The sequence below is a fragment of the Arachis duranensis genome, chromosome 10, assembly GCF_000817695.3.
Source record: "Arachis duranensis cultivar V14167 chromosome 10, aradu.V14167.gnm2.J7QH, whole genome shotgun sequence".
NCBI classification, from domain to species: domain Eukaryota; kingdom Viridiplantae; phylum Streptophyta; class Magnoliopsida; order Fabales; family Fabaceae; genus Arachis; species Arachis duranensis.
Window position 1 is genome coordinate 83,445,829 of NC_029781.3, and position 10,608 is coordinate 83,456,436.

The window sequence follows — 10,608 nt, forward strand, 5'->3', positions numbered from 1 at the left end:
AAGAGAAATGTTATTGATAATCTGAAAAATCATAAAATTGATTCTTGAAGCAAGAAAAAGCAGTGAAAAAAAAAGAAAAAGCTTGCAAAAAAAATGGCAAAAAAAATAGAAAGAAAAAGAAAAAGCAAGCAGAAAAAGCCAATAGCCCTTAAAACCAAAAGGCAAGGGTAAAAATGATCCAAGGCTTTGAGCATCAATGGATAGGAGGGCCCAAGGAAATCAAATCCAGGCCTATGCGGCTAAATCAAGCTGTCCCTAACCATGTGCTTGTGTCATGAAGGCACCATTCCCCTCCGAAACAGCTTCTTCTTCATCCTCAGTGGCCTGATCTTCATCCTGGTTCAGATTATCAATGAACTTCATAAATACAGCCACTCTATCCCTTGATTTTCGGAGGAAATTCTCATGCTTGCTAGCTAGCTTCCTCTATTCCTTGCTCATGGCAATCATATGATTGGATTGGGAGACTGATGAGCGGATAATTTATACGCTTTTTGGCATTGTTTTTAGGTAGTTTTTAGTAAGTTTAAGCTACTTTCAGGGATGTTTTCATTAGTTTTTATGTTAAATTCATATTTATGGACTTTACTATGAGTTTGTGTGTTTTCTGTGATTTCAGGTAATTTCTGGCTGAAATTGAGGGACTTGAGCAAAACTCTGATAGGAGGCTGACAAAGGACTGCTGATGCTGTTGGAAACTGACCTCCCTGCACTCAAAATAGATTTTCTGGAGCTACAGAACTTCAAATGGCGCGCTCTTAACAGCGTTGGAAAGTAGACATCTAGAGCTTTCCAGCAATATATAATAGTCCATACTTTATTCGGGAATTGACGACGTAAAGTGGCGCTCAACGCCAAGTACATGCTGCTGTCTGGAGTTAAACGCCAGAAACACGTCACAACCCGGAGTTGAACGCCCAAAACACGTTATAACTTGGAGTTCAACTCCAATAAAAGCCTCAGCTCGTGGATAGATCAAGCTCAGCCCAAACATACACCAAGTGGGCCCCGGAAGTGGATTTATGCATCAATTACTTACTCATATAAACCCTAGTAGCTAGTTTACTATAAATAAGACTTTTTACTAGTGTATTAGTCATCTTTTGGCCATTCGGTCTTTTGATCATTCAGGGGGCTGGCCTCTCGGCCATGCCTGAACCTTTTACTTATGTATTTTCAACGGTGGAGTTTCTACACACCATAGATTAAGGGGTGTGGACCTCTGCTGTACCTCAAGTTTCAATACAATTACTATTACTTTTTATTCAATTCTCTTTTATTCTTATTCCAATATATACGTTGCACTTCAACTTGATGAATGTGATGATCCGTGACACTCATCATAATTCTCACCTATGAACGCGCGTGATTGACAACCACCTCCATTCTACTCTAGGCCGGGCGCATATCTCATAGATTCCCCAACAGAATCTTCGTGGTATAAGCTAGATAGATGGCGGCATTCATGAGGATCCGGAAAGTCTAACCTTGTCTGTGGTAGTCCGAGTAGGATCCCGGGAATCCGGAAAGTCTAACCTTGTCTGTGGTATTCCTTAGCCGTGCAGTGACAGCGCATAAGACCATTTTCCCGAGAGGATTAAAAGTAGCCATTGATGATGGTGATGCCCTACATACAGCCTGCCATGGAAAGGAGTAAGAAGGATTGGGTGAGAGTAATAAGAAAGTAGAGATTCGAAAGGATTCTAGCATCTCCACACGCCTATCTGAAATTCCCACTATTGATTTACATAAGTATTTCTATCTTAGTTTATTTATCCTTATTTTCTATTTATTCCATTAATCAAATTTAAACCAATAATCCAATTATACTTGAATCTGCCTGACTGAGATTTACAAGGTGACCATAGCTTGCTTCATACCAACAATCTCTGTGGGATCGACCCTTACTCACGTAAGGTATTACTTGGACGACCCAGTACACTTGCTGGTTAGTTGAACGGAGTTGTGTCCACACATAAGTGCCATAATAATGATTCCATACAACAACAAAGAATACTATATTGATGTGATCACAATATCGTCCACCAGAGACAAACTCTTGGACTACATCCTTGACAACATTCAGCAGAGTGGATTACTTCCCAATAGAGATGGAAGTACCCTCGGTGGAGGGAGGAGGAGAGTCATCCGGGATGTACTCTTTATCATCATCATCTAGAACCACTCTTTCAGATCGAGTTAGTACTTTTTGCTGTTTCACTAAACCACCCCCTTTTAGGTATGAATGTCTATTTTCATAATCCTCATTTGACAGGTCAACACCAAAATGCTCAAATATGCAAGTTAAAAATATGCCATAAGGCAGTGCTTTATCTTTCTCACTTCTCACAGAATCAAACATGTATCTAGCCATCAAATAGGCAAAAGAGATTTCTGTTTTAGTGATTAGGGCAGACAAAATAAGTGTGTCCGTGTAAGAAACCCGTTGATATGAACCACTTTGAGGAAGTAAAATGTGGTTGACAATACGGTGCAACTGAGCACGTTCATATCCTAGGGCTTTGTGAGTGGGTGTGATGTCATTAATTAAGGAAACATGTTCACAGATGTGAGCCAAAGCATCATGATAAGAGATACCAACTCCTTCATCCCACTTTACAGATGTATAAGCATACGGCCCAACATCAGTGTACTTCAAAGAATCACTGATAGTTTCATTATTTAAAAGAATGTCTCTGCCCTTAACATAAGAGTGCACACTTCCTTCATGGTAAGTCATGTTTGCATAAAATTCTTTGACTAACAGAGGATACATAGGTTTTTTATTTTGAAAAGGTGATTCCAGTATAAAAATTTCAAATTTTCAACAAAAAGAAAACCTTTCTTTTTCAAAGTAGGCAAATCCACAAGAAAAGATGGACACAGAATACGATACTGCATAACTCCCTCATAAAAATTGTGGTTCATGACAGATTTAAAACGATGGGGTTATAGTCTGAGTGAGATGTCATGAAGTGTGATTTGTGAGTAAAAGGAACAATGTCGGGTTCTCTAATAGATTTGAGAGGGAGATGAGGGTTACCTCTTTGTGAACGCACAGGAACAGACCTTGGCTTAGATTTTGCTGTCTCAGGAACAGGGTCTTCAACAACAGGACGCTTACCCTTGGATGAACTAGGTTTCGAGGAAGTTGTTTTGGTTGGCGCTGCCTTAGGTGGAGGTGTCGGCTTGGCAGGGGCTGGAAATCGTGGCGTAGTCTTGGTCTGTGCCATGGGAGTAGTGCGAGGAGGAGAGGTAGGAAGAGAAGGTGAGGGAGTAAAAGTGGTGTCTTGAGAACGAGTTGATGGTCTAGGATATCCTGGAAGTTTATGGATTTTCTCACGCGGTGCTCTTTTAGCAATAACTTTCTTCCCCATTTGGTTAGATTTTGGCTTTTGATGGAAGAGAGGCAGTGGAGTGAGAGGGAAGAAACCGAAAGGTTTGAGGAGAAGTTATGGAGGGAAGAGAGGGAGTGTTGGTAACCGTACCCAAAAGTAGATTTCCAAAACCATGCAACTGCATCACCTTTTGAAATGACATAAAAAGACCTGACCTCATAAAAGAAAGATTTTATTTGATTTAAAAAATAAAACAGGAAATTAATTTTAAATTTTGAAAAAAATCAAACTGAAAATCTTTTTGGATAAAAAACATTAAATGAAAAATCCTTTTAAAAAAAAGAATTAAGCACACAGCCCACCAAAAACAACAACAAAAAATTATAACATTCATATATAGGCCTAGAGATGGTTAGATTTAAGGAAACACATTGGACCACTCTAGATCTGATTTTGAGGTTGGCCCAGATTAACATTTACTTGAAACAGGCCCAAAAGACGTTGATTTGAAGGAAACGTTCATCACCTACCCAAAATTGTCTCATACCTGTTTATGAGACAAAAAGCTCCAGCAAATACATCAGCATTTTTCAAATAAGGAATCATAACTCAAGATTCCTAGACAAGTCCTAAGCATGCAGAATCTATCCTCAGCTAATGGTTTTGTGAAAATGTCTGCTAATTGCTCTCCAGATTTAACAGATTGAATACTAATATCCCCCTTTTGGACATGTTCTCTTATTGAGTGAAACTTCACTTCAATATGCTTAGTCCTAGAGTGCAAAACTGGATTTTTAGAAATATTGATGGAACTCATATTATCACACATCAAGGGAATATTTTTAGCATTTAATTTGTAATCGGCAAGCTGTGTTTTTAACCATAAAAGCTGAGAACAACAAGAAGAAGCAGCTATATGCTCAGCCTCTGCAGTGGATAAGGCCACTGTTGGTTGCTTCTTACTTAACCAAACATTTAAGGACTTTCCAAGGAAACAACATAGGCCTGAAGTGCTCTTTCTATCAACTCTATCACCAGCAAAATCTGCATTGCAATAACCAACTGCAGAAAAATCATCAATCTTAGGATACCAAAGACCAAAATTGGATGTGCCATGGACATATCTAATTATCCTTTTAACTGCTGAAAGATGTGACTCTTTAGGTTTGGATTGAAACCTTGAACACAATCCAACACTTTGCACAATGTCGGATCTAGAGGATGTTAAGTACATAAGAGAACCAATCATTCCTCTATACCTAGTCTCATCTACATCTTTCTCAGTTTCTCCCTTATCTAATTTAGAATTAGGGTGCATGGGAGTTTCCATGGGTTTGGCATTTTCCATACCAAATTTCTTAACTAATTCCTTGGCATACTTCTCTTGATGAATGAAAATACCATTTTTAGTTTGTTTAATTTGCAGCCCAAGGAAAAAATTAAGTTCACCCATCATACTCATATCAAATTCACTTGTCATGAGTTTTCTAAATTCAGAACAAAGGGATTCATTTGCTGATCCAAAAATAATGTCATTAACATATATTTGGACTAGAATAAAAGAATCATTTGAATTCTTGATAAATAGAGTTGTGTTTGTGGTGCCTCTTCGAAATCCATTTTTCAAAAGAAAAGAGCTAAGTCTCTCATACCAAGCTCTAGGAGCTTGTCTTAAACCATAGAGAGTTTTAGATAATTTGAAAACATGATCAGAATGCTCTTTATTTTCAAAACCAGGTGGCTGTTCTACATACACTTCTCTATCTATCACACCATTTGAAAATACACATTTCACATCCATTTGATATAATTTAAAACCACAAAATGTAGCGTATGCTAAGAGAAGTCTTATGGCTTCCATTCGGGCAATAGCGGCAAAGGATTCATCAAAGTTTATTCCTTCTTCTTGGCCATATCCTTGTGCCACAAGCCTTGCCTTGTTTCTTGCAATGCTGCCATCTTCTCCTAACTTGTTCCGAAATATCCACTTAGTACCGGTCACTTTCTTTCCACTAGGCCTTGGAACCAAATTCCACACTTAGTTTTTCTCAAACTCAAGAAGCTTTTCCTCCATTGCTTTAACCCAAGAAGGGTCACTAAGTGCTTCCTTGACATTTTGAGGCTCTATTTGTGAGAGAAGGACAATGTTTGATTCTTCGTTTGCCTTTCTAGTGGATGACCGAGTTCTAACCCCTTGAGAGACATCCCCAATGACAAATTCCTCTGGATAATTCTTCAAAAATCTCTATTCATGAGGTCTGGTAGACTTGGAGGCAGATTCAGTTACCAAGGAATTTTGGGTCCTGCTGGCTTCAGGGTCTCCCTCAGATTCATGAGACAAATGGAATTGTCTCTCAAATTTTTAGCAACTGCAGTTTCTGGATAAGGTTGAGCAGAATTTCCATTTTCTTGATTTTGTCCAGTTTCAACGTCCTTTTGAGCTTGATTTCCTGTATCACAATCTTCCAAAATTCTTTGCACCAAGTTAGTATCACAAAAAGTAACATGTATGGACTCCTCAATAATCCTAGCATCTTGATGATAAACCCTATATGCTTTACTAGTTGTGGAATATCCTACAAACAAACACTCATAAGCCTTTGGATCAAATTTACCCAAATTATCCTTGTTATTTAAAACAAAACATTTGCATCCAAAGATGTGTAAGTAGTCTAAGTTTGGTGGGTAGCCTTTCCAAAGTTCATAAGGAGTTTTCTTCAAAAATTTCCTTATGATTGTTCTATTCAAAATGTGGCAAGCCGTGTTAACCACTTCAGCCCAAAGGAATTTTGGAACATTGCTCTCACAAAGCATAGCTCTTGTCATCTCTTGTATGCTTCTATTTCTCCTTTTCACTATACCATTTTATTGTGGTGTCCTTGGACAAGAGAAGTTGTGAGATATTCCAAATTCCTCACAAAAGGATTCAAATAAATTATTTTCAAATTCAGTTCCATGATCACTTCTTATAGAAGAGATTTTCAAATCCTTTTCATTTTGAATTTTCTTGCAAAAAGGTTCAAAGGCCGAAAAATCTTCATTTTTGTGTGCAAGAAATAAAATCCAACCAAACCTAGTATAGTTATCCACAATTACTAAACCATAATGTTTACTACCTAGGCTTTGAGTTCTTGTTGGACCAAATAAATCAATGTGTAGCAACTCAAGTGGTCTTTTAGTAGAGATGTCTTCCTTTGGTTTAAAAGAACTTTTTGTTTGTTTTTCCATTTGGCAAGTATCACAAGTGATGTCTTTGTTAAACTTTATCAACGGAAGACCTCTTACTAATTCTTTTTTTACAAGTTTGTTTATTTGAAACATACTTGCATGGCCCAATCTCTTGTGCCATAACCACTTTTCAGATTCTTTAGAGTGAAGACAAGCTACATTTTGATCCTTTAGTTCATCAAGAGTAAGTCCATACATATTATTAAAACGCTTGGCAACAAACATCACTTCATTTGTCTTTTCATTCACAACACAGCATTCAGATCTTTTGAAAGTCACTAAATATCCTAAATCACACAGCTGACTTATACTCAAAAGATTGTGTTTCAAACCACATACTAAAAGTACCTCATTAATGAAAGTTGATTGTGTTTCCAACAGCAATGATTTTACCTTTACCATCATCTCCAAAGGTCACAAAACCTCCATCATACTTGTTTAGTTTAATGAAGTAGGTTGACCTTCCAGTCATGTGCCTTGAACATCCACTATCCATGTACCACATGTCCTTTTTGTTCTTGGATGCTAGGCAAATCTGCATGATGAGTTTCAAGTAGCCTTAGGTATCCAAATTAATTTGGATCCTTTGAAGTTAATCCATCTTGGTTGTCCAAGTGTATTGAAATCACAAACAACATTGTAAACTTTGTTTCCTACAACTCTCTTTTCAATGAAACATTGTGCATATAAGTGACCAAATTTCTTGCAATTAACACAATGATTTTTTCATGTGTGTTGCTGAAATTGAGGTGAGTTATATTGCTTGAAATGATTAAATGGTTGAAATTTTCTGATTTTTAGAGGAGATAAATTTCTTTTGACAAACTGATTTTTGTTATAATCATTCCTCTTTGCAAAAATATTTTCACCAGAATTTTTGAAACTCTTTGGATTTTTCGAAAATGAGGTTTTATTGTAGAAAAAATGGTTTCTTGAAAGCAGCCTCATTTTTCGAAAAGTATCCCAAACCTGGCCTGTTTGAGGTAGGTTCGGTTCTTGGTGAATGTTCAGTTTCGCTTGTGTGAACTTCATCAAATTTCTCCTCAAGTGTGGGAACATACACAATACCAGATTTGTTAGGTGTGTTTTTTGTATTTGATGAAGAGGCCACAAACTTTATAGAGAAAATGTTGGAAACTGCATCTTCCTTGGCTATGTAGCCTAAACCAGATTTTTCAAACAATGGTCTTTGACTTGCAAGTAGTTTGTCCATGTTACTTGAATCTTGAGCAAATTTTGCTAAGTCACCATTCATCCTTTTAATATTATCATTTAATCTTTCATTTTCAGCAATTAACTCATGAGAATGATCCATAATGTGCTTTCCTTTTAATTTTTCAAGTTCAGATTTTAAAAATCTGTTTTCTTCAATAATGTCCAAAGCACATTCAGTTTCCTTCACTTTTTCTTTCAAAAAATCATTTTCAGCTCTTAACACATCTCTTTCAGATCTGCACTCATTGTATTTATCTAGCAACTTTGATGTATTTAAGGTGAGATCATCAATAATAGCATGTAAATTATCTATGGTCAAATCATAGTAATTTACCTCATCAAGATTATTGTTTCCATCCATGAAACAATCTTTGTCTTCACCTTCAGATTCTTCTTTTTCATTTGAGTCATTCTCAAGATCCTCCCAAGCTGCCATGAGTACTCTCTTCCTTTTCTTCTTTTCTTTGTCCTCCTTTTTGAGCTTTGGACAATTTAGCTTGAAGTGTCCAGCCTCCTTACACTGATGGCACGTCACCTTACTTAAGTCAAACTTGTGCTCCTTTGAACTTGAACCCTTGTATTTTCCCTTGTTCTTCATCATCCTTCTAAATCTCCTAGCAAAAAATAAAAACTCATCATCTGAAATACCATCACTAGACTCACTCTCTTTCGGTTCTATCTGTGATTTGAGGGCTATTCCCTTTTTTTTTTGAGTCTGTGTTTGTGTGTGTGGCTTCATAGGCAAGGAGTTTTCCTCTCAGCTCATCATAGGTTATGGGACTTATGTTGTTAGCCTCGGTTAGGACAGTGGTAGTGTTTTACCATTCTTTTGTAAGGCTTCTAAGGAGTTTTCTCACCAAGGTTTGTTCTGCATAGTTTGTACCCATAGCATCAAGGTTGTTGATTATGATTGAGAATCTCTCAGACGCTTCATCAATGCTTTCTCCATCCTTCATGCTAAACATCTCGTACTCTTTTCGCAACATATCAATCCTCGTTTCTTTGACTTATTTAGTGCCTTCATGTGTAACCTGGAGTTTTTCTCAGATTTCTTTGGCTGTCTTGCATCTAGACACCTTCCGATACTCTTCAAAGCTGATAGCACAGTGAAGAAGGTTGATTGCTTTAGCATTCAGCTCTATCTTCTTCTTGTCATCTTCATTCCACTCAACTTCTTCTTTTGGAGTCACCACTCCATCAGCACTTGTTTTTGTTGGGATCTTAGGACCGCTCACAACAATCTTCCATATGTTGTAGTCAATAGATTGGATGAAGATCCTTATCCTTTCTTTCCAATAGGAATAGTTCTTCCTGTTGAAGAAGGGTAGCCGGTTGTTTGACTAGCCTTCAGTGAGGGTGTAGGCAACTATGGTTGTGCCCAAGTTGTTCGCCATTGGATCTTTGCTCCAAGCGGTTAAGCTTGATTCTTGAGACCTAAGCTCTGATACCAATTGAAGGTTGTGTTAGGCTTAGAGAAGGGGGTTGAATCTATGCCTTCCTTTTCGTTGATGTATTAACCTTTTAAACAAAACTTTCAATTTAGGTTCTGTTTGAACTCAGCAGCAGAAATTTATGAGACAATTTATTTTTGTCTCATGAATATCAGAAAACAGAACACAACAGAGAAGAGAAAAGCTAACACCAGCATATATCCTGGTTTGGTTGCCTTGTGCTATGTAACCTACGTCCAGTCTCCTCCACAACAATGGAGAAATTTTCACTATAGTTAAAAGTATTACACGCACCAATTTCACACTCAAGTTCTAACCTAACTTGACATTGGCTATGCTAACACCTAACTATTCACTCTTAGTGCTAACCCAGCTAAGAAAGGGATACCTAGTAGGTACAAGATACAAGACACTTAACCAACCTAAAGAAATCAGAAAATAACTCTATGCTTTTCTCTCAAGTGTATTACTCAGCCTTTTTCCACTCGTGGCTTTTACTTGAGCTTTCTCACAATGCCTTTTCTCACAAGAAATTACAGAAAGATAAACTTAGAAAAGTATATTACAATCAGTAAAACATGAAGGAGATTGACTTCATCAACAGCCTCTTAGCTATGTGCATAACTAGATTTGCAAACCTCAGATTGAGTTCTTCAATTTTCGCTGAATGCTTCTTTGAAAGAAAGCATTATCCAAGTAGAGGAACTTTTCTTCAGAACACCACTCACAACCTCTGGTTTTCTCTCCTTGCCTTCTGAATGAACAGCCAGCTTCTTTTATCTTCTTGCATGTTCCTTGGTCCTTCTTCCAAGGTCAACACCTTGAGCCTTGAGTTTCACCAACTCACAGATTCACTTTTTCTCCTTAAACCTTAGAGTAAAAACTTTTTCTTCTGACTCCTTCAGCTAGGCCGAAAGCCATAATGCAGTAGCCACATAACTCTTCTAGTGGTCAACTTAATTTGGACCCTTGAAAACCAACTTGGTTTCCAAATCATGTTTAAGACCGTGGATACACAGCAGATTGGGGTTGAAGGCAACTTTTCCTTGTAGGCCATTTTTGGACTTGCAGATGGTTGGGAAGAAGAAAAGAGTATCTGATGTATGGAAGAGGAAATAGTTTACCTTTAATCTTGATCTAAGCTTGATTTGGTTTATTCTGGATGATTAGACTTCGGCCTTTCAAGTTTGATCTTTCTCTTTCTTTCTTCTTTTGTGAATGGCATGAGGAAGAAGCTTTTTTTTTCTCTTTCTTACTTTTTTGAAATTTTGATTTGACTAAGATAACAGAGAGGAGAATGTTGCTTTGGTTGGAGCAAAATGGAGGGAATTACTTTTCTGAAATCAGATCGGGCTTGGATTGGATAATGATATGCT

The 10,608-nt window shown here is 37.4% G+C and overlaps 1 protein-coding gene across 1 annotated transcript; it reads right to left on the minus strand.

Moving 5' to 3' along the window:
• Positions 1-2,924: 2,924 nt before the first annotated feature.
• Positions 2,925-3,377, minus strand: LOC107470521 (extensin-like). The gene has a single exon (XM_016089923.1). The coding sequence runs from the start codon at positions 3,375-3,377 to the stop codon at positions 2,925-2,927; it is 453 nt and encodes a 150-aa protein (XP_015945409.1).
• Positions 3,378-10,608: the final 7,231 nt, after the last annotated feature.